Here is a 25,268-nt window from a genome sequence, read left to right as displayed (position 1 = left end):
CTACACAAGCGGAAGTGATTTTTGTGTTTGGAAGAGCAAGTTAGGATCCAAGCCACAGTAACGACCGCACAATATTAATAACTTTTCTATAATTGAATGAAGACATGAAAGGTGAATGTGTGTTACAGTATGAACAATGGTGTAGTCAGGGCTGGCGCCAGACTAGGCAGGCACGTTCTGAAGCCCCCCCGCTCGCTCCCCCCCTGCCCGCTCCCCCACCCACTCCCAGCTTTGAAGCCAGGACGCTGGGATTGGTGGGCGGGGCAGAGGCTTTGAAGAGGCGCGCCTGGGTCACGGAGCCGGAGCCCGTCGCGGGCGAGAGCCGGGGCGAGGCGAGGACGTCACCGCCGCAGGGTGGGACCGCCGCGGACTGGCCCACCGACCCCCTCACAGCCGCCGCCGCTGGGACATGAGGAGCTGCCGCCGCCGTTGCTGAGGGGCCGCCAAGGCCGCCCCCTGCTCGGCTGCCCCTGCTGCTGCTGCTCCCTCCACCTCCAACCCCAGCATCCTGGCTTCGAAGGAGCCAGGACGCTGGGGTTGGGCAGAGGCTGGGGCGGCGGCTTTGGAACAGCACACCCGGAAGCCGCTCTAGGAGAGCAGCTTCCAACTACGCTGTTCGGCGCCCTCATTTGCTTGGCCCTCTAGGCGGCCGCCTGAGTTGCCTCTATGGCAGCACCGGGCCTGGGTGTAGTGGAGGCAGGTCTTGCAGGGTCAAAGTGCCAGGATTTTTGGATTAACAGGGACAATCATGTAATCTGCCAGCCCCCTCGTGATTCCCTGTTCCCTCTGAACACTGGCCCCATTCAGAAGACACCTTAAACCATGGCTTTAACCACAGTTGTTAAGCCAGAAAGCCGGGTTGTGTTCAGAAGACACCTTAAACCATGGCTTTTACCACAGTGAGTAACGCCTTTTGCCTTTGTCACTATGGTTAAAGCCAGGGTTTAAGGTGTTTTCTGAACCCAACCTGGCGTTCTGGCTTAAACACTGCGGTTAAAGCCATAGTTTAAGGTTTCTTCTGAACTGGGCCAATATATACTTGTGAGCTTTCTCTAAGACCCATTTGCTTTCAAAAGACCTGATCCTTGTGGAGAGGAAAACTGCTAACATTGGTTTGTTGATATGGATAAGCACACCTGTCTACATTTTTTTAGTTGTGCTGCTATGAGGACTGTCATGATGAGCACCCACAACTCAAAATTTACCACTATACCACAGAGTGTGAATGTGTTTAATGTACTACCTGAACTCCTGCTCTAAACAGCTTTTAATCTCTTTTATCTCTTCACCTTACTATTCCCTAATTCTGGTGAGAGCTAATGGTTTTGATGTGCTTTGATGATGGCTAACTAATTCATCTCCATTTGTTCCCTAAAAGCATACTTCTTGTGAGCAAACTTGAAATTACACAGATTATTAAAGCACTCAGGACAACCACCAACAGAATAGAAGTTAATTAGAGACATATAATTAGTTTTGTGGTTAAATATATATTTACCTTAAAGAACGCCGCACACACAAAATAAGAAATATGCTCTTGATGGATGCGGTGTAAGAATGAAGCTAAATGTGGGGACATTAAACTGTTTTAAACCTCAGTAATTTCCAGCATTTCTAGTGATAACGTCTGCCTCAAAAAATATTACAACAGATGCTGAGCCCAGCCTTTCCTATTGGCCCTGTAACATGCATAATATGGATACAATGAGAATCTAATTATAAACCAGTGATTTAATACTCTGTAAGTGATTATTCTGTCTCATCAGATTATGCTTCTCTCTCTGATGTGTGTTTTCTCATATTGCTTAAGCCCCTCATTAAACAAAAAGGTCTCTTGCTAAAGCATCTAAAATTTACTTGCTACACATCCATGGAGAACATATATCCTTTCCATCGAGCTAGTTTTTGCTAGGGTGGCCATGTGTCCTCTTTCTTTTACAGAGGACTGTCCTCTATTTGAAGGGCTGTCTTCTCCAATTCTAGTTTAAAGATAACAAACCCTATGAACTGCTGCTCATCGATAGTTAAGCAGACTGAACAGGTACGCATATGGGTCATGGGGTCACAGTCTCCTACACTATGATGAGATATACTGACTTTCCATTTAAATTATAATAATTATTTCTAAATTTGCCTCTTTACATATAAATTAGCATAAACAATTTTTATGCAAATCACTGTCCTCTTTTTGTCCTTTGTTTTGGTGACACATTCCCTCTTTTTTTAAAAAAAACTTATTCGTCCTACCCATGAAAGGTCTTACATGTGCTGGCTTTCATTGTTTTAAACTTTGGTAAACTGCCCAGAGAGCTTCAGCTATGGGGCGGTATATAAATTTAATAAATAAATAAATAAACAAAGGCCTCACCATGTAAGGCCAGAGTTATATTCCCATGTAAAAATAATGCTTAGTTTATGTAGTTATTGCCCTTTCAAGGGTCAGTTAAAATAGTAAGAAGGATAGTATTTAGGGTGACCATATGAAAAGGAGGACAGGGCTCCTGTATCTTTAACAGTAATATAGAAAAGGGAATTTCAGCAGGTGTCAATTGAAGAGGGTGAAATTCCCTCTTCATCACAACAGTTAAAGCTGCAGAAGCCCTGCCCTCTTTTGTATCTGGCCACTATACTATAGCTAGTGTAGCTTTAACTGCTGTGATGAAGAGGGAATTCCACTCTAATTGACATCTGCTGAAATTCCTTTTTCCACTTTACTGTTAAAGATACAGGAGCCCTGTCCTCCTTTTCATATGGTCACCCTAATTATGGCCTTTAACTGGCTTTGTGAAGGGGTGAATCTGTTGTTTTATTCATTTGGGATCTGAGTAGAAATGTCACAGAACTACTGCAGCTACTCTTTGCACTTTTCATGGCCATTTGGCCCTACTACTATCTACAAAGCTCTTTTCTCTGTCCCCCATGTGTTTGTGTGTATTGTCATGGTGACTGAGCAATCTTCATTTGCTAAGCAGATTACTGGCTAATGGCCCAGGATGGGTGCTTAATGTTTTCTCATTTGGAACTAATGTTGGGGAGATTATTTGGGGATCTCTCATGTGAAAACCTTCAGCTTTGAAAAGGTGACACACACACCCTCCCCAACTGAGGGGAGAGGGTTATTTAGGAGTATTGCCTATTTAGGACAATAGAAGCAGTTTGGTTGTGCGGGGTTCTGTTGTGCAGTTATTCTGTGTTTTCTTCCTTAACCAGTTTTGTTGTTGTTGTTTGCTTGTAGAAAGATGAAAAGGTGGAGAAGCAGTAGAAAAACACAGGGATATAAGTAAATGGCAATGAAATCTATGAAGGAGGCAGGGCTAGGGTGACCATATGAAAAGGTGGACAGGGCTCCTGTAGCTTTAACAGTTGTAGAGAAAAAGGATTTTCAGCAGGTGTCATTTGTATGCAGACAGCATCTGGTGAAATGCCCTTTTCATAGCAATAGTTAAAGGTGCAGGTGCCCTCCTCTCTTTTGTATCTGGTCAAGAGGGCAGGACTCCTGCAGCTTTAACTCTTATGATGAAGACAAAATTTCACCAGCTGCTACATGCATTCAAATGACACTTGCTGAAATTCCCTTTTCTATGCAACTGTTAAAGATACAGGGGCCCTGTCCTCCTTTTCATATGATCACCTTAGGCAGGGCGATTGCACAGCAAAAGCTTCCTCAGTAAGGAGAGAAAGAGAGAGAGATGCACAGAGTTAGCTGAATGCACATTTGGGTGCTGAGTACCTCTTTGTCTCCAAACAGAACCAAGTCCTGGCATCTCTGCCTGGGCCACAAAAAAGTTTTCCCCACCCCCAAGACCGCCCCTTTTCTCCATCTCCACACTGAGGTTTCTATTAGCTTCATCCCACGTACCTGTTTCCCTCGAATTATCCCCTACAGCACTAAGCTGTCGTTCTTGTTGCTAGCTAAATCACACCCCAGGCGGCAGCGCTCCCAAGATCCTTTGCATACCAGGAAAAGGGTTTAAGGGGGTAAATGTAAAAAAAATCATTAAAAAATCAACGGATGACCAAATCCAATTCAAATTTGGTATGCTTAAAGCAATCCTTAATATCTATTACTGTGCCAATTTTGATGTCTTGATCTTTAAAACTTACGCAGATGTAAGCATTTGTTTAATTTGAAACTTAAAAGTATCAAATCCTGCTCCTGCGCCCCCAGTGGCCACTTGGAAAACAACAAATGATTCGCTCCAAAACTAGTAGCAAAATAGGTCGGGTCTTTTGGCTTTATAGTACAATTAAAGCAGGATACATGGGAGTCCTTCATAGTCAAAGCAGATTATAAACTGGAAAACTCCAGAGTCCTTTGCATGCAATTCGCAGTGATTGCATGGTATAATGCTGGTGTGATAAAGCTATCAGTGTGGAGATGTAGCCACCAGCACAGTTCTTTCTGCACCTTCTAGGAGGGGGAGGGGGAGTGCCGCTTACTGGCTCCGACACTGTCTAGGGGCCATAGCAAGGCTCTCTCTGGGGGTAGTCTTCCAACACTTCACTGCTTCTCACCATCCACCAGCAACTGCTTCCTGGCCGCCTCACTCTGCTTAATGGTTGGCCCTTCTGCTCATCCCCCTCCCCCACATCAAAATACATATTTAAATGTTGGGAGAAAATGCATATTTAAATACCATTTTTGTGCTTTTTTTAAAAAAAATGCAGAAATGGGACATAATGGATTTATGCTTGAACCCATGCAAAAGTGACATAGGTGGAAAATGTGGCATTTTGTGTCTTTTTTGATATAGAATAAAATTCAAATGCAGCCCCAACTTGACCAGTGTGGATGGATATACAAGTGCTACTGAGGCTGTTAAGGGCTCCTGTGCTCTTAATTTAAGGCATCCTGTTTGTTGATCCTGCCCGTTTTATTGCTTCAGAGCCAGCATCTGGGCTGAAGGGTGGGGACTCCCAATGTCAGGACATAGATGGGGAAGGCAATGTATATATTCAACATATTACCACCCCTTCCATAAACTGGGATCCAGTGTCCTATCCGTTATGGATCTAGGCCCTCCCACTGAGATGTGAGGCAATAAAGAGGTCAGCTGTACAATCCACAAAGCTTTATTCAGTAAATAGATGCCTCTTCACACCTGAAGGGAGTGTGAATGCTGTGAGCTAGGCTCTAAGCTTAATTAGCCTAACAAAGCAAGGCAGTTGCCTATCAACTAAATTGACAGTTTCCCTGCAGTGCCAACAGGCTTTTACTGAAACCCTCTTCCAGGAAGGTTCTTTGAGTTGAAGCCTCTGGTAAGTGGCTGCCCTAGCAGACTCCCTCCCATCTCCTCTCAACTCTGCCTACTTGACCCTGCGGAGGACTCTAGGACCTTCAACTCCGCTGTTCCCTCCCTCTCTGACAGAGACTGAGTTCCCACAGAGAATGATCTCTGAGCCTGGGCGTACTGTCAGATAAGCTCTTGGAAAGATTCGTTCTTGACTCCTGAAGAGTCTTGGAGAATCTCCTCCCTCACTTCCTGTCTTGGCTGGTATACTTCTACTTCTTCAATTTCCAAGTCCAACTCAGCTCCTGAAACCCAGTCCCCCACCCCAGGGTGAATGGGCTTGATCCTAACACTATCTTTTTGACACACTGTAACAGATTAGAGCCAGAGGTAGGCAATCTGGTACTTTACAGGTGTTTTGGACTACAAATCCCATACACCCCAGCTAGCCTGTCCAGGGATTCTGGGGGTTGTAGTCCAAAACATCTGGATGGCACCAGGCTGCTTACCTCTGGCTTCGAGCACAGGGAAGGGGTAGAATATTAAGAACTGGTTAAATTTAGTTAAGTATGAACAGATGATTCCATGTGATCAAGGCTTTCAGTATGGCCCTTTTGTGAACACAAAACAATCACTCAATATATTATGCGCGCGCGCACACACACACACACACACACACACACACACACACACAGAGCATCCTTGTGCTTATTCATGCTTGTTATTTATATCATTCAGCTCAGCCTGACTATAGAAGGTTATGCAAATGTTATGAAAGATGTTTTTCCACATTATTTTTTTATCCCTGATTTTTATCTCCTCTTTTCTGTGTAATGCACTAATGAGTTTTCCAGTTAAAGCGTCACTGCAAGGCAATTTAATGTGATATAAGTGCTTCAGAGCTTTCTCCTCCTTGGTTAAAGCGACTTAAGAGATTCGTTAGCTGTGAGCCCGTCTCCTTTGCAGAGAACTTCCTTGTCTTAAATATGTAAATCCTTTTTATCTGCCCCCAACTCTCAAAGGCCATTATATAAAGTCTCGCATTTCCTCTCCCCAATATCAAGTAACCAGATTTTTTAATTCCATCTCACTTACTCCATCCAAAGAAGGGCGGGAGACTCCAAGCTAAGGAATACAGCCAGACTCCTAATAGGATTAGCCAAGCCTTCTTCTTAGACATCACTCCAATGGAGGCCAGGGGTCGCGTAATCACAAAATACCTGTCCAGGGCGATCACCGTTAGTGTGATCATGGAAGCAATGCCGAAGAGGGCGCCAGAGAAAGCGTACAGCTCACAAGCTTTTTAGAAAGAGCACAGCGGAGTTAGTAGACAGATTAAAAAAGAAGCAAATGTTATTTTACTTCATTGAATTTATTTTCTTTTTATTTAGTCACTGCATTTATAAATAATACTTCTTCCCCTTCTTCCCACTACAGAGTGAAGCCCAAGACAACAAACAGCTAACATGGTTCAAACATGAGAACAGCATAAAAACATAGATTTGGGTGATCATCACATCTCAGTCACATAATTCAGCTGAGCCAAAGGCTCACAGAAATAAACCAGATTTAGCCCATTGATGGAATGCCATCAGAGTAGGGCAAAAGGGATCTCTCTGGGTTGGGCAAAGTTTGGCCATCACTATGAAAAAAGCCCTTTCCTGCACACCCACTAACTAAACTTGCATCAGCAATGGGATACAGATGAAAAGCATCCCCCAGTGACCTTAATGGGTGGGAAAGCTCATGGTGGAGAAGGCGGCCCTTCATCTTTCAACCAATAGGCACTCAAGGAAGGTTATATAACACAGTCAGCTTAAATGATATGTAACATTAACAGCTCTGAAATCAAAACCTCAATGATACTGAAGCATAAAAGGAATTGTGGTACAGTCATGCGTTGGTGACTGGGGGTATCATGTGACATAGTCAGGTGGTCAGCTGACCTACAGGAGCTTCATGTGTCTCATCCATAAGATGAGCTGACCCATCATGTAAGTTTGCTTTGGGTTTAGTCAGTGAGTGGAGCTGGATAGGAAGGAGAAGCCAATGTGGTAGTTGGCTCTCATTCTGAGGCTCTATGCAGCTGACTAAAGGGAGGGAGGGAAGACAGACAGACAGACCTCCAGTACGTGGGCCCCGGACACCAATGTGTCCATGGATGCCTCTCTTGGTGCTCGCCAGGCTCCCTGCCTCTCCTGAATTTTATTTTATTCCTTAATATTTATTTTATTTAGCTGGGAGGCTGGCATGCTGCAAAGCAAAGCGCTATCCTCCAGCACCATTTTTATTTGGGTTTATAACTGTGGTTTTATGTTTTGGAGCTCAGACTCCATCCCTGCCTTGTACTTAGGTTCTCAGGCATGTTACATTTCTTTTAGTCTCACCAGTTGTCTTCTGGGAATGGTTTTGTTTGGGGACCAGCCATGTCTCCTGTGGCAGCCATTTTGTGAACCACTGAGGGATTTTAATACATGAAGCAGTGTAGAGGTATTTTAATAAATAAAATGGGCAAACCAAGGTTTGTCTCTGCGTAAATGTGTGAAATGGTCTTTAGTGAGCTTCGTAATGGCTGTTGCACACATTGTGCAGAGACAAAGCTTGGTTTGTCATCAGGGACACACAACAAAGGAGCTGAAGCCAATGACAGCTCCCTTTGGAGTGGACCTACAGAATCCACATTTGTCTCTCCCACATGGAGACATTGAAAAGTGTGCATGGGGACTATGGTCATGCGTGAACTGGCCCTACATTTTAAACATAAGAGATTCAGTGAAGGAGCTAAAATAAGCAAGCTCCATCTTCAGAGGCTTATTTCGTTTGGATGCTATGACACAAGGAGAGAAGCAAAGCATGGGAAAGCAACACAGTCCCCACAAAGGACCTGACAAAGGAGATTTTGCATGCCTTCTTCTGATCTACACCAGGAGAGGGAGCCCCGAGAAATTTGAAGAGATTGGACATGTCTCTTTGGAACTATTTGGAAATCAATTTAAGCGAGAAATTAGCCAATGGGGCGCTATTGCATCGCCACAGTGCAGAGAGCACAGGTCTACTGCTTGGCCTCTTCTTTTACAATCTCCTACCCGTTCTTTTCATTCCCTCTTTTTCTTCTCCACCCTTCTTTTGTTCTTCCTTGACTCTGGGCTAGGTAGATGGAGTGTGTGTGTGTGGGGGGGGGGGGAAGTGGGCCTTGCTGTTTCCACTATATTACAGGGCAGTTTTCTCCAAAGGCAAGGCTGGTTGGGGAGAATGGGAGTTGTAGTCCAACACATATGGAGAGTGCCAATTTGGGGTAGGTGCTACAGGGCAAAGTGGATATATGTTTAGGACTTTGGCTGGCAGAAAAGATGGGGAACAGGTAAGGGGAGAAGCAGACTGAAAACAGTTTGTATTTATTTGTTTTGAAAAACTGCCAATAAATCCTCCATAAATAATTTTTACAAGTTGCAAAATCCTCTATAATAGAGGATTAAAAAATCCCAGCCCCCATCAGGTGGGATAGACTTCAAGCCCATCTGTTCAATCTTGTAGAGTTTATTGATACACACCTTTCTCCCCAAATATCCATCGTTTGTTGAGGCTGTTGGTGAAGAAAACCGGACACTGGGTGATGGACATTAGGAAATCACTAACGGCCAGGTTGATAATGAACATGTTGGCAGGAGTGCGGAGGCCCCTGCTCCTGTGAGCAAAGAGAAGAGAAGGAATGCTAGCGATGCTTAAGGAGTGTGGCTGTTATTTTTCTTTGCCTCAAAGCCCCAGTGGCTTCACTTGGATCAAAATGAAGCCATGAACTGACAAGCTGTATTGATTCTGGTTTTCTCCTAAGCAGGGCCCTAACACCATGATCCTGCCAATCTGATCTGCTGATGTGTCCAGAGAGATGCCTTAGAGCAGGACCCCCCAATGTAGCACCTGTGAGCACCACCAATGGCGCCATGAATAGGCCCCCAAAATGGTGCCCATGGGCATCCATTTTTTTAGTTCCCCCCTTTTTAAATATACATACATGGATATGTATGAAATGCATACTGCTTTGAAGGGTCTGGGCTCACCACAGATTGGGGTGAGATTTTCTGATGTCTAGTTCCCTTGATAAAGGCCCGTGTTGTGTCAGGAAGACCTGTCCCTCATGTTTGTTTTTGGTTTCCTGATTTGGGCTCCCCAAAGTTGAACTTCAGCCCCATCATTACGGCAGAGATGACCAACTTCTGTATTGTGGGAAGCCTCTCTATTCCGAAAACAATGATATGAGGGCCAGAAGTACATTGTTTGACCCTACAAACTGAGGGCATCATGAGCGATCAGACTTCTCAAGAAAGAGGCTGCCAGCTAACAGGACAGGCTGCCCACTTGTGGAGTAATGCATTCAGGTGTTGCATTGCCCACAAATATGCACATTGACAGGTTACATATAAGATAAAAAAACAAACAAAAATGCTGTAACATTAAAGTGTAGAATTTCACTTTCTTACAACTTGAAAATGTTTTCTTTCCTTTTCCTTGCAAGTGAAATGGTGGGCAAACATTTTACAATATGTTGATTAAAATTTGGTAGGCCTACTGGGGGAGGGATAAAATTACCATCTGTTCTCATACCTTCAACCATGCCTAGATCTAGCTACAGCCAGGAGCCTCCCTTTCTCCAGCTGAGGGAGAGAAATCTTAGGTCAATCTAAGATTCAGTTCTATGACCTGCAGAATTGCTATCCGCTAAAATTTGTAACTAAGAACTAGTGCCTGGGTTTCTTTTTTTCTCCTCCCTCCCAATCCCTTTTCATTTTGTGTCATGTCCTTTAGATTGCAAAAGTTCCTGACCCTATTCAGACAACATGATAAATCATGATGGTTAAGTGTTTTGAGTTAAACATTTTCATGTAAACCATTCCTAGCCATGGTGGCTACATAACCATGATTTGAACACACTCACTAACCATTTGCTGCAAAAGAGTTAGTGACATAACCATGGCTTAGTGTGTTGTCTGCGCAGGCCCACTGAGGGCAGGGTCTGTCTTATTACTGATCTTTATAAGTCATTCCCGGAGCCTTTCCCCCCCTTTTTTTTTTGACTGAACAGTGGTACAAAAATGCTTTAAATAAATAAATAATATGCTCATGCAACGTAGTGGAGTACATGGACAAGCTTTGATCACTACCCCAGTGACACAGATAGAATGTGTGCCTCTTTATGCTGTTGCTCTGCTCTACTACTCCCTGATGCTGGCGATCAACAGGAAATTAAGAAGATGGACTATGGATTTTCTGCATCTGGGTCATGTCGAACTGGGAGGGCATTTTCCACTGCTGGTGAGAATAGCAGCAGCTTCCAAATATAGGGGATTAAGCTGAATGATTTCTATATTGCCTGAAACATTTTTGTTTGCATTTGTTGCCCAAGCCATGAAGCAAGCTACAGAATGTCTCATCCTTTACGCTATTCCTCTGCCAACCTACACTATTGGGGAAAAGCAATTTATCCTGGGTGAATGCGTTACTTCCTCAGATAATAACAAACTCAGCCACGTAAGCTTGGATGACAAATTTTCCCTTGACACTATGGGCTTCTTTAAATGAGTGATTTATAGCATGCTTGTGACTGGCCATTCATGGAAGTTAGCAGGTCATTTTGATGATGACGTGTGTCTCCTGCTCCTTCCCTTGGTTATTTTGTTTAAAAATAAATCTTGGCAAACCCGATACTTCTGAAATATGTCTGGATTTCCTGTCGTGTGCAGTCGAAGTTGCGCTACAAAACACCCACTTGATGGTGCTGTCCCATTGAACTATGTGAGCTGGGAGGTTTTAAATTACAAGCCACATGGCCACTGCTCTCCTCCTATGTAATTCAGCTCGTTTCAAATGTGGAAGAGTAGCAGAAAGCAGAGCGACGGTAAGGAAATGCAATTTCCCTTTAATCTGATGGGCTTCAAACTCTTGTTCCATGTAACTGAGCTTTTGCAAAAGTGCAATATTAAAGTGCATCTTGGGAGCTGTAGCTTGGAAACGCATAGTGCATCATAGCATCATGTTTCACCAGGTTATGTACCCCCTTTCCTGAATGGGTGTTCATGTGGCCTGCCGATGTGATGTGATATCTACTCATCTTCACTGATGGTGATATACGGAGCTAGAGCTGTAATGACAACCACGATGAAGGAAGTAGAGATGGGCAGACAGGATCATTCAAGGGTTAAACCAATCAACTTGATGCATGCACAGAAATGGCATTGTTTAGATGGAAACTGCACATGTTCAGAAGCTCGTGATCAATTCTGAACTTAATAGCGAATTTGTAAAAATGCTGGCCCAGGCTCATTCAAAAGGTGAGCATTACGAATGAGTGAAGTTCAACCAGTGAGATGGCTAATTAAGAAATTCAGCAGCATCACTAGTCTTGACTCCAGATCTATTGCATGTAGAGTGCGCCTTCTCGGCTGCTCCTGGCTCCATTGCCTAATATCCCCTACAACCCATGACTCCTCCTGCCTAGTTCTGTCCCAGAGGTGGTCAACCTTAGGCTGGGCTGTACGACTCCAAACTGCAGGTGGAGCCTCACATGATAGAATGTTTCTCCATACTTATAGAAAACTAGCATGTCCAGAAAAAGGCTTTCAAACACTTACCCCAAAAAGCAATTTTCTCAGCACTAGTGGGTTTTTGTTTTTGTTTTTTTCATATGGAGGAGTATTCAGTCACATAAGTCCCTATCTGTAGTCTGAAAGGATACAGCCAGATACAGGGTGGCTGGGGATGATGGAAGTTGCAGGATATTTATCACACAATCCAAACTTTTTGAGTATAACATAACATTCTTCAGTTATAATCAGATGGCCCATTTTCTGTTGCGAGTATTTCATTTCAAAGGCTGCAAGATTCTTCTGGAATGGAAACACTGATTCTTCCATTGCTTTCTTAACTGCTTTCCTTTAAACAAATGCACACTGTTTATATAGTTAGCTATTTCAAGGGCTTCCGAAGAACTCAGGATGTATTACCCTTTTACAAAACACAATACAAGCAAAGCGCCCAACTGAAATAAGGAATAAGCCAATGTCAACTTCACTTGGATTCCTCCCAAATAGGAATGCCTTACAGACAATGGCTCCAGAAACGGTCTGATGATCTCTGGTACTGCTGGCATGAAAATCTACCTTGAGGATTATCTAAGGCGGCCACTTACACATCGCCAAAGAGGAAATGCAATACCCCCCCCCAAAAGAGGTCAAAAGAGTGGGAGGCATGTATGTGCATAACACTTGCATATGCTAATTTATAAGTATAGATGCAAATTTACCACTATTTTAGTGGAAAGGCAGGCTATACATTCAATAAGCAAATAATAAAGAAATGGAGGGAAAATGACTATAATTTAAATAGAAATATAGTCCGTCTCCCCATAGCAGAGAAGACTTTGACCAGGGGACTGTCTATATGCCCTGCATACCCCATGGTGGCTGCGCACTGGTGGTGCATTGTTTATACAATGCTGCCACCAACTTGCAGCCACCACAGGCTTTTTGGATGCAAGAGCGTGCTTTAAAAGTAGCCAACTTACCGTGGCTTTTCCCTTTGCTGCAAGGTCACCACCTTCTTTCTGCCATCTATCGGTGGTGGCCTAAAAGCTGGGGGCATTCCCAGAGGTGGATGGAGGCCCAGGATAGGACACAGTAAGCCAGGAAGGCAGGTCAGAGGGTAGGCTCGATGAGTCAAACGTCTGCCAGCGCTGTGTTTTTTTAGCCAGGAAAGCCCATGCTCCCCTCCTGCAATGCAAATTAAAGTTCCCACCTTGCAGCTGCAAAGCCACTGGGTTTCAAAGGAACAAGCAGCAAAGGCGTTGTCGTCAAGACATGGCCACCTCTGTGACTGTTCAGTCTGCTGTCCAGATGTTTACTTGAATAACTTCAAGGGCCCTGATGGGCAGTTTCAAGGCCCCTGCTCTCCTTTCCTCATGTTCTTTTTCTTTAAAATGGACACGGACCAGACAGCCTTTCAAATAGAGGGCTGTCCTCTGTAAAGGAGGACACATGACCACCCTAGGAATAACAGACAGCAGAAAGTAACTGAGCTGGATACCTGCAGAAAGCATAGATGACCAGGAGGTTACCAAGTGTTCCTGTGATCCCGACTGCAAGAATGACAGCCCCAATGGCATAGTGAGCGTGGGCCGGTACGTCCACAGTTGGGAAAGGGTGTGGGAGGTTCAGCATTGTCAGCTCCTACAGGGAAAAAGACAATGACAGAAATTCACATAGGCACACTGAATGTCTATTACTGGAGGGCAGGTACTCCAACATTTCTCAAAGAGAGAAAGAGAGAATAGTGTCAAAATCTGGACCGAACAAATCTTTCAGAGAAACTAATTCCTTTCAAAAATGATATTTCTTTTTAGCTCAGCTTTTGAACACCAACACTGTAGCTATGGTTGAAACGCTTGAGTCAAAGAGTTATTTGTGTCTGCATTTTCATTTGATGAGAGTCTGGGATTTATGTAAGAGAAAAGCTAAAAGGACCCCGACCCCCCTTCCATATATACACATATCAACATCAGACGTTCATGTTTTTCAAGCACCTCTTCACAACCATTCACTTTATTAAAGAGATGAAGAGATCCCCCAAACCTCCCCCCCACTCCAGTTTTCTATGCAGATGGGACTGAGTCCAGATGACATGCTAATAAACTGGAGGGAGTAATAGGAACAGAATGGGAAACCATTGATTAGCAGCCAGAAAGAGAAAACACATTCAGTGCATACATGGTTGCCCCACATACATCTAGCTTTGCCCCAACAGAGCTAATTCACTTCTCGGCCAGTTCCCAACTGTGCCCTTCCTTTGCCTGCCATTTGGCTGATTGGAAGCCCTTTGCTCAACACCTGATGATATTTTTTTTTTACAGCAATAGCATATTAAAGCTGAAGAAGTAGGCAGTTTGCTATATTGGCGATGCTATTATGCTGCACCTGTCACACTTCTTCAAAGCATCCTCTCTCACAGTAGACTTCTTCTTTTTTAAGGGTTGGATGCAGGTTTAAGCTGGATCGACTTCTCTGCCCTCTCCTTCCCACTGCAGCCCTCTGATAATGCTGCACTTCCTGCCACTCCTGCTGAATGGGGTGAGCTGTGGGGAGGTGGGGGAGGAAGACCCATCAATCAGGTGGAAAGACTTTGCCTTTGTAGAAGGCACAACCTTGATCCATCCCAATGTACATTACGATGTTCTACACCCTTCCCCAACCTGATACCCTCCCCACCACCCCATGGTAGAGATGGGAGTTGTAGTCCAACACATCTGGATGGCGGCAGGTTGTGGCGGGCAAAGCCCAGCCATTCCATTTTTTTTATGCCTCACCTCTCATTTGAACACCATCAAATGCATCTAGTCCAGAGAGGCTATACGAAATAAAACAAAGGTCAGCTGGAAGAGTTGGTTGCACTTCTGGATCAAGGTCATTAGGCCACCTTGTTCCTCAAGCCAAGAAAAAAGAGAGAGGTGTGGGGTTGGGGGAGAGAAATTCCTGCATCTGAGGCTTCAGGCCACTTGGTGCCAGTATACCTTCACTGTATTGATAGGAGGTTAAGGCAGCATTCGAGCTACAGCCCCATCGGTCTAAGAATCCAAACTTACCTTACAGTATTATGGAAAACAAACGGGGATAGATTCCTGTTCTTAAACATCGACATTTCAAATCGGTCTCAGGACAACGAAGAATGAAAAAGCAGGGAACAGTTCTTCCTTTCTTTTCCTTAAATAGGCTTTATCCAAGCAGGTTCCTGGGGTCCTTTGGTGTGAACAGTTTTTTCATTGTAAGAGAAAAGGCTGTTTGCCCAAGTCACAAACAGGCAGGCAGGCAGGGAGGCGGGCGGGCGGCAGCCTGCCTTGAGCCCAGTACTTCCAGAAGTCTAAAAGCCACCACAAAGCTACGGCCTAGAACAGCCTTCCCCAACCTGGGGCTCTCCAGATGTGTTTGAACTATAACCCCCATTCTCCCCAGCCATGGGGAAGATAGGGGTCTTAGTCCAGGGCAGAATCTACACTACTGCTTTAAAACTGTTTATAACAGTAGTGACTACTGTTGGGGTCCAAGACACACTGCATGTACAGTTTTCAAAACATTTTCAAAGTGTCACATCCTGCTTGGTGTATATCTGGCCCAACACATCTGGAGCTTGGTGTAAAGAGTACCTGTTAAAATGAGCTCCGGGCAAAACATTGAAGCTGCAATCCCATACCTGGAAGTAAGAGCCACTGTTTTCAATGGGACTTACTTTTAGAGTCCACATGATTAGAATGGTTCTGTAAAACTACAAACATCACACAGCAGCAAAACATTAATTAACACCTCCAACACACACACACACACACTTAACAAGGAGTTTTTGACCTTCCCATCATCACTGAGGATTTCTAAAATCTGAGGCCATTTTCATAAACAATAGTTAAATCAGTCTTTACACCCCCTACCCACAATTCAAAGCAAGGTACCTGGCAGACTGTCTTGCCATATATACACACCCATCCAACCCTTGAGGAGATTGGAGGACCAAAATGTCACAGCAAGTAAGTTGGTTAAAACAGAGGTGGGGAAAAAAGACTCATTCAAGCAAGGGACCCAGTAAGGGTATCTTTCTCAATGCCGCCCAAAACCTGGATCCGTAACAACCTTCTCAGTAGTGGTATTCAATCCATTTAGTTGTATGTGCATGTATGTTTTAACATTTTATAACATTTTCTCTGTTATTTTTTAAATGACACACATTTATACTCTGTGTATAACTTTTGTCTATGTAAATGGCTAAAACCCATATTTGGTTGCCTTCAATAAATTGATTGATAAAGTATTCAGGAGACAGAAAGCATGGTAAGTTTCCAACACCTCTTGAAAATGTACTTGTTCACACAGGCTTTCCCCAAAATGTATTGGGTTGGGTCACTGCATATTGTCATTCTTGCGGTAAACTTTAATTGTTCTATATTGTTTTTATCTTGTTGTAGCTATATAATTTAATGTGAATTACTTAGAGATTTTTTGTTTGTTTAATATTAAGCAGTTAGAAGTATTTGAATAAATCCGGAAGCTGCTCAAACTGGCAGTAGGAGGTGCAAGGCTGGCTGCATGGTAGACAATAGCTCTAGGCTTCAACACCTCACTGCTGCCACCGCCCTTTCCTCTGGCAGTATTCACTGCCTGAGGTGGCCTCCTCAACCTACCTAACAGTAGAGCCGGCTGACCACCCCCAACAATGTTTTTTTAGAACCTCTTTGCTGAACTAATGAACTCCACACTTTAAAGCAGCTTAAATCAGATGGGTAAGGAAATCTTTATCTCTTCTGGGCATATATTTCCTTTTTTCTCCATTTCTTTTTGACGCACACAAAATGAAATGTCAGATTCATCCATTGCCTAGAAGGGAAATGCTTGCCAAAATATCCTGACCCTTCTATGTTTACATCACTGAACATTCTCCAGTTTTCCAATATCTCTTTATAATCCACTCAAAATATTATGGAGCAAACAAGGTCATTTTTCACAAACCATCATTCTGTTGTTAAAGGTTTACCAGGTTCTAAAAATAATACACCATTTGCGCAAAATCAATTAAACTGGGACGGGGAGAGATTGTTTCCCAAAGATTCAACATTTCTCTATAAAAACAAATATAGTGCCTTGTCAATCATTCATGTGAAATTGTAAGAAGTAGACCTAGGCAGGATCTACACTACTGCTTTAAAACGGTTTATAACAGTAGTGACAACTGTTGGGGCCCAGGACACACTGCATATACAGTTTTCAAAACGTTTTCAAAGTGTCATATCTTGCTTGGTGTAGATCTGGCCTTGCTCTAATGTTTCTTAATACAAGAGACACAGAATTATCCACACTTACGAATATTGCAGGATCTGCAAAATCATGAGGAAAGAGCAGGGCTAGTTCCAAGTTTGAGGGGGCCTAAGATAAGGGCCCTCTGGTGCCCCCCTCCTACCTCAGGGTGCCCCTCCTTCTTTGCTGGGACCTAGTGGGTTTAACTGGCAGTAGGCAGGAGCAGCAGCCCAAAACAGCACTGAATGAGCTAGGAGCCACCATTTTAAGTTCCCACAATGCTCCAGTGTAGGATCTCTCTGGGGCATTCTAGAAATTAAAATGGTGGCACCCAGATGCAAAGACTTTTAAAGAGTGGGAGGCATGTATCAGTGACGGCCTTTGCTGGGATGCTGTGGCCACAACAAATGCCCACAGTTTCTGAGGTGTATGAAGGAGAACTTTTACCGCCAAGAACCTTATCTTGCAGACTTTATTTCTAGTTTCACCTGGTACTGACAGCACAACAATCCTATACATGCTTACTCAAAACTAAATTGCACTGTGTTCATTGGGACTTGCTCCCTATGAACAGTGTTTAGGAATGCACCCCATACAACTAACTAACAAAATATTTGCCATTGTGATGGATGGTGCGTGTATCTGGGGAGATATTTTATTACATTGTTGATTTTGTTTTTGCCCATTAATAGCAGCTCTCTTCAGGCGCTCTTCATCCCATCTTGAACGAATGTTTGAGAAGAGGAGTGCTCCAGCCTCGCCCCCTCCTTGCATGTTTCTGTCACCTGACAGTCTGAATAGGAGAGACTCCCATATCCCTGGAGGCCCTACACACGATACAGGAGGCTCTCCTGTTCAGACTGTCACCCTCCACATGTACAGGGCAATGGATACACATGAGAGGCTGGACTGCTCCACTCTTCAGGTGTTCATTCAACACAAGCCAAAGAACGTCTGAAGACAGTTAATGGTTTGGAACCAATTGGGTCTCCCTCACCCCACAAAATACACTATATTTTGGGAAGACAAGGACGTTTATTGGGAGCCACTTTGGGCACAGTCCACTGTGGAAAAGCAACATACATATTAAGCCAGCCTTCCCTGACCTGGTGCCCTCTGGATGTGTTCAGCTACAGCTTTCATCATTCCAAGTATTCAAAGCACTTCACAAGCATTATCTAGCCTTGCAACAGGGGTGGGCAACTCCAGCTGTTGTTGGACTGCAACTCCCATCAGTCTTAGCTAGCATAGTCAATGGTTAGGGATGATGGGAGTTGTAGTACAACAAGGTCTGGAGAGCCAACATTTACCCACTCCTGCCTCTCAACAATCCTGTAAGTTGTATTAGTATGAGGGTGGAAAGAGAGGGGGAGAGAGAGAGACAGACGGACAGACAAAGAGAGAGAGAAGCAGGCCTGCCTAAGGCCACCTAACTAGCTGACCACAGAGGATAGATGATGGGCATATCTATACTACAGACTTAACCCGCCACTTTACCAAGTCTTCTGTTTCTGGATTCTTTGTAGGATTAAGATCGACTCTATACATTTGTTTCCCCCGGGGTTTTCTTTCTCTTCCTTTCCTTCTGTTCTATTACACAAGCACTATTACCAGATTTTTCTCATTTAAAAAAGTGCTAAAATGATTGTAAAGCACAGGAGAGGCCCTGGAGGTTGACAACATCATGTAAAGGACCCACAAACTACAGTAATTGAAGAGTCACAAGTGCATAATAAAGCCTCATGTAAAAAGGCTGCAGCCCTATACCTAGGGTGACTATATGAAAAGGAGGACAGGGCTCCTGTATCTTTAACAGTTGCATAGAAAAGGGAATTTCAGCAGGTGTCATTTGTATATATGGGGAACCTGGTGAAATTTCCTCTTCATCACAACAATTAAAGCTGCAGGAGCTATACCAGAGTGGCCAGATTTAAAAGAGGGCAGGGCACCTGCAGCTTTAACTGTTGTGATGAGGAGGAAATTTCACCAGGTTCTCCATATATACACATGACACCTGCTGAGATTCCCTTTTCAATACAACAGTTAAAGTTGGGCCTACCTATACCCAATTACTTGGGAGTAAGCCACATTGAATTCAATAGGGCTTGCTTCTTTTGAGTAGATATGCATTGAGTAGATTGCACTGTAAAACTCTTACACTATTCCTCTTGCTTCACAATCTTCTGACTCACGTCACATTGGTAGACATTCTTCCTGTGTCTAGAGACAGGAATGAAAAGACTAATCCCAGCAGCTATTGCACTTATGGTTTCAGCGTGATGACGCCAATGATAAGCCCCTGTTTTTCGTAGCTGTGGGAGGCTTTCTGCCCCACAAAGGGTGCCCAGCTGAGCAACAGCAATAGCATCACCGCCTTTTCTCGGATTTTACTCTAAACTCTACATTAACCACGTGTGGTCAGCCACCATTCAATGCAATCCTTTTGCAATACAAAAAAGCCTTGCTAGGAAATGTAAAGTTAAAATATGTGATATACAAGCAGTTAACGTAGAAAAGATGTCAACAGCGACAGATGTACTCCCAAAGCTTTGACCTTTTGTCCAATTGTGAATGACGTTCTCATTGGACCACTTTCACTTATCCTTAATCTCTGCATGTGCCCCCCCCCTCTTCTCGCACAAGTCTGCTATCCATTTTCATAATTGTATCCATCTAGTTAGGTTGCACAATCCTGGGGGCAGGCTGTAAATTATTGTATATTTTAAAAGTAAGTTATCTACTGAAACAAAGCCGAAGTATGTGTAAATGCATTTTACTTGTTATTTCCCTGTTTCCTTTCCTTCTCCTTTGCCTCCCTTCCACTTCCTTTGTTGTCTTCCACTCTCTTGAAATTTAGATTGGAATTTAATCTGGTTTTTTTGGCTTGCATTACTGAAAGTACTGTGTGCATCTATGCTTCTGTATTAATAAATCTTCAGAGTCCAATCCCACCCTTGGCATCATTTTTACTTTATAGTGTGTCGCCAAACACACACATATATTCTATTATTAAACAACAAAGGTCTGCATAGTTAAAGCAATGGTATTCCCCGTAGTAACCTATGGCTGCGAGAGCTGGACCAGAAGGAAAGCTGAGCGAAGGAAGATAGATGCTTTTGAACTGTGGTGTTGGAGGAAAATTCTGAGAGTGCCTTGGACTGCAAGAAGATCAAACCAGTCCATACTCCAGGAAATAAAGCCAGACTGCTCACTTGAGGGAATGGTATTAAAGGCAAAACTGAAGTAGTTTGGCCACATAATGAGAAGACAGGACACCCTGGAGAAGAGGCTGATGCTAGGGAAAGTGGAAGGCAAAAGGAAGAGGGGCTGACCAAGGGCAAGATGGATGGATGATATTCTGGAGGTGACAGGCTTGACCTTGGGGGAGCTAAGGGTGGCAATGGCCAACAGAAAGCTCTGGCGTGGGCTGGTCCATGAAGTCACAAAGAGTCGGAAGCGACTGAACAAATAAACATTAGACGCCTCAAAATTCTACTGCTTATAAAAATGACACTTGTTGAGCTAATAATATGAAATCTGCCATCCATGATCTACCTGATGAAGTCTACATCTGTACAAATTTTCAAAGTGTTCCAATAAAAATTGCCACAGGTACAAGTTTAGAAGTGCTGAAAAGTGACACATCTGTACTTTTTACTAAAACCTACAGCTTGGCATATCATATCTTCCTTTCACATTTTGATGAAAACTCTACTGATGTACTTTAATCAAGTTTGTCAAGGAGATGTGACTTTCATTGGTCTGGTGGAAGTTATTAAAGTTTTTCTGTCGCATGAAAGCCTGGGCAGCAAATGCTGGCAAAGTTAAGTCAGGCATGCTCAAGTTTCATTCTGAAGCTAAAATGTTGCCAACACTCCAGTATTTTGAGAGGAATTCCATTGCTCCTGTCAGGATTCTGACAGTGGGGGTGGGCTTGCAGGAAACAGTCAAAAGAGATAAGAATGAGGTAATTTTGAGGACTGAGGGAGTCATTCTGCCTGACAAATCACTGGTCAAGAGAGGGATGGGGGGAAAAGAAGCTATGCAGGGATCCTTTGCTTACTCAGAAGCAAACTCTTCTAAACATTCAGGATATAACTATTCATTTGTACACATCTACTCAGTTAATGGCTTGTGTGTGGTTTGTTTTTTAGTTTTAGGTTTTAACCAGAACATTGTAATAATAAATTTCCTTTTTAAAAATCAAGGAAATTCAATGATTAAAAAATCCCAAAACTTTGGTGGTTTAAAGCTAGACTTGAGGCTATCTCATATTGGCTCAAGGTCCACAAAGCAAGGAAATTGGGAGCGAAGGCTAATAGACATGCCCTAATAAAGATGTTGTGCAATGCCACAAATTGTGTTTACATTAGGGTGACCATATGAAAAAGAGGACAGGGCTCTTGTATCTTTAACAGTTACACAGAAAAGGGAATTTAAGCAGGTGTCATTTGTATGCAGGCAGCACCTGGTGAAATCCCCTCTTCATCACAACAGTTAAAGCAACAGGAGTCCTGCCCTCTTTTGTATCTGGTCAATAGGGCAGGGTTCCTGCAGCTTTAACTGTGGTGATGAAGAGAGAATTTCACCAGGTGCTTCATGCGTACAAATGACACGTGCTGAAATCGCCCTTTCTACACAACTGTTAAAGATACAAGAGCCCTGGCCTCCATTTCATATGGTCACCCTAGTTTACATACAAACTTAGAGAACTTCTGCTATTAATAAATAACTCACCATATACCCACACTTTTCATGAGTCTTTCAGGCCCAAATCCAGATTGGGGGGATGGAATAGCTGGCGCAAGCAAAGTTGCCTCACACTGTCCTGGTCATTGCCTTATGAAACATCTGAGCCTTACTGTATTGCTAAAGGAATGCTGTGAGTCGACCCACGCAAGCATCACTTGTGACATTGTACTAAATCATTACTGATCATGGGACATGGTCTGTTAAAGCATCATCCTTCACATCCAATTTCCTGACTTTGTGTGAAGCTTGAGCCAACATGAGATAGCCTGGTCTTAAACAGGCAGGTGGTTTTTTTTTAGTCATTGAATAAATATATCTCACAAATCCAGGGATAGGCAACCTGGTGCTTTCGAGTGTTTTAGATTATGACTCCCAGAACCCACCCACCCCATAAGTATGGTCAATGGCCAGGGATTATGGAAGTTGTGGTAAAACATCTGGAGGACATCACCTTGCACCTGTCCAAGTTATTTAAACATAGAAGACTAATCCCATGTGTGTCTACTTAGAAGTAAATCCCATTGTTTTCAAGTGGGCTTACTCCCATATACATGCCTAAATTAGGCTGCAGTCCTATGCACAAGTTATGGCTCTCTTGCATGGTGCTGTACTTCTGCAGATGGGCATATTGCACAACAGCCTATCAGAAGAGGAGAAAATTGGCAGAATATCACAACTTGAAGCACAGAGGCTGATGTGAAATTTTCTGCATTCCTACCTCTGATGGTCATGTGAACAGGCCAGCTGCCTGAGCAACAGAGATGCCTGAGGTAACCTATGAAATTAATCTCTGAACACTAATTTCATATTCTTTATTTGCAGTCAACAGACCTTTAAAACATCATTTTAAAAACAAGTATGAGAGAAAACATAGATACAGCTGAGGGATAAGACAAGGTCTGTAAAATACCGTTTTAAGTTGAACAGGCCATCATACGTGATCTGGTAGAGATGGCTGCCATGACACAGGCTCTGAACACCAGACCTCACGTCTGCCACCACTTCTTATGGGGCGACACAGGCTCTGAACACCAGACCCGGCCGAGGCTACTCCCTGCTCAAGCCAAGCACCACCACTTGATACGCCTGAGGCAAGGGACAAAGCCCACCTTCCTCCAAACTATGTGGAGAAAGGGGTTTAAAATGGAGAATGGATTTTAATATATATAATAATGCGCTGTGAGTTATATCTGCTTAGGTGAATGATTGTCAGAATGGGTGTTATATGTGTAAACTTAAGATGATAAATGCCAAACAGACACGTGGGCTTTTTGTGGTAGTTTAAAAACAAAACAATCAAAATTTATTTTTAAAAGTTCATAAGCTTTGTTTCAAATAGCAACATTTAAAAACCTTTTTGAAACCTTCCATACAATCCTGTCACTCTCACATTCGCGCTTTCCTTTTTCTCACACAATCACTCTTGAACTTTCTTTATTATCAGTATTGATTAATATACTTCCACTACGTGCACACCACACTCTAAAGACACCACGCACTACACTGACCCTCAAATTTCCCAGAATTTAAGTACCATAAATACAGAGAGCACTAGACTCTAAGAGTATCTAACAAGTCTCCCTGAAAAGCTTTTCCTGAAAAGAACAAGAACAAGAACTCCCAATCCCCTCAGTCATTCCCTTATATATATCACTCCTCCCCATCCCAAGACATTCTAACTCCGCCCACTCAGGCCAACATTCTACAAACCACAGACTTACAAACTGCAGACATACATTTGGAATTGACTTGTGGGGTGTAACACCACAATGGCCAAGTTCAAAAATCTGACCACCTGCACAGTGATTAGTTTGTTGGTACTTGAAGAAGAATGATTATGAGGGACTCTGTAGAAAGGACTGAAAGATAGGATATAGGACTGAAAGATAGGATATAGAAGATCCTTTCTTACCCCTGGGTAGTAGCTACATTTGAAATAGACACCAATTTAATAGACGATCATGCCAAAAATCCACTCACAAAATTTAAATCTGAACAAATCCACAGGTGGCTTCAAATATGGAATGAAATTCTTTGCAGAAAAGAAAAAGATGTACATCCTTCACTTGTGTGGTGTAACATATAACAGGCCAAGCCTTTGTAGGGTAAGGTATGTCTAACCATAGTGAGGTCAATGGCCCAACTCTCCCCAAAGTCCCTGCCCCCTCCAACACCACACAAAGTATTTTTTTGTTTCCCCATCAGTCTCAACATACTTTACTCATTGTGTGTTTCCATTATTAAAACTGTGAACAAATGTTATTTTGATCCTCTGTCCAAGGATGAACGAAGAGGAAGAGAATGATCAGGCATTTTATTTTTCAGAACTTCTGAGGCAAATTCATTCCATTCATTTTCTAAAACTCAAGAGAAATCACCACAAGATAACAGTAAAAATAAAGTTAAACATAAAAATGAGTCCTATAATACTTTCGTTTAAAGTAGGCTTTTTTTTTAACAACGAAAGTTAATCCGAAATAAACTCTTTATAGATTGCTACTGTCTATTCTGTATGCAAATGGCCTATGGCCTAAGCATTAATAAATTATTACTAAATTATTACTTACTGTCTATGAAAGCTCAACCAAGCTGGTAGTCTTTAAGATGCCACAAGGCTGTCACTTTTGCTGCAAGTTAGTAATGTAGTTGCTCTTTTGGAAGGTCATAAATGTTTTCTTTCAACTGAAAGCTAATTAAAGTCCTCTGAAGAAGATTTGAATTTTGCTGTCTGTTATTCTATTTCTCTCCATGTGACCTTGACCATATTCTAACCTCCTCCCCATTTTCTTTGCCTGCAAGACCTGAAAAGTGACCATTTGTATTCTTCATCTATGTGGAGGGTTGCTATGAAATTTCACACAAGTCACGCACATTCTGATTAAAGAGATTTCTGTACTCTTCCTCCAGCTGTCTTTAAACAAAGTACATCCCCCTCCCCCCCCCCCCCGGCTCTCTGAAAGATGCTTATTTGTGAATTGCTAGCTTTACATGGGTAAAAGGTTGCTCACACACATGCCACACACTCATCTTACTGCTCCTGTACAGGTCCATTCAATTTGCCAGTTAAAGCATTTGCTAGAAGCTCAAATCACAGACAAGCAATTTCTTTGCCACACTTACTGTTCTTGGGGCTAAGGGAGCCAGGTCCACCAGCTTGTAGGCATTTGCGTCTGAGTCATTTAGGACATCTACAATTTTACTGCAGTTGAAGTCCGTGGGTGGGCATGAGATGCCTCTTTGGAAGGAATGTGTATTCATATGGATAAGAGTAAAATAAAAAAATAAAAATCCCCAGGAAATGCTACCAAAATAAAAATCCTCTGCAGTGAACTCTTTAAATAATCAGCACAGTTTCTCCCATTTTAAACTTCTTGAAAAGACTTGTCCAATTTCTCACTCTCTCTCTTTTCTGGAACTCTGCACAATCCAATGGGGATTTTCCTCCATAAGCCTTCTACGTCCC

At 43.1% G+C, this 25,268-nt stretch overlaps 1 protein-coding gene across 1 annotated transcript in view; it reads right to left on the bottom strand.

Moving 5' to 3' along the window:
* Window positions 1-25,063, bottom strand: part of OPN4 (opsin 4) — a 46,571-nt gene extending 21,508 nt beyond the window's left edge. Inside the window, exons 1-4 of the mRNA XM_063133109.1 lie at window positions 24,926-25,063; window positions 13,308-13,450; window positions 8,783-8,916; window positions 6,327-6,530 (exon numbers count right to left, since the gene is read on the bottom strand). Of these exons, the coding sequence (XP_062989179.1) occupies window positions 6,327-6,530; window positions 8,783-8,916; window positions 13,308-13,450; window positions 24,926-25,063 (619 nt within the window). The remainder of the gene's footprint in view (window positions 1-6,326; window positions 6,531-8,782; window positions 8,917-13,307; window positions 13,451-24,925) is intronic.
* Between the last annotated feature and the right edge of the window lie 205 nt (window positions 25,064-25,268).

Source organism: Elgaria multicarinata, chromosome 8 (genome assembly GCF_023053635.1).
Source record: "Elgaria multicarinata webbii isolate HBS135686 ecotype San Diego chromosome 8, rElgMul1.1.pri, whole genome shotgun sequence".
In the NCBI taxonomy this organism is placed as follows: Eukaryota; Metazoa; Chordata; class Lepidosauria; order Squamata; family Anguidae; genus Elgaria; species Elgaria multicarinata.
The sequence above is the reverse complement of the archived record's forward strand: the minus strand, read 5'-3'. Positions and strand labels throughout refer to the sequence as shown.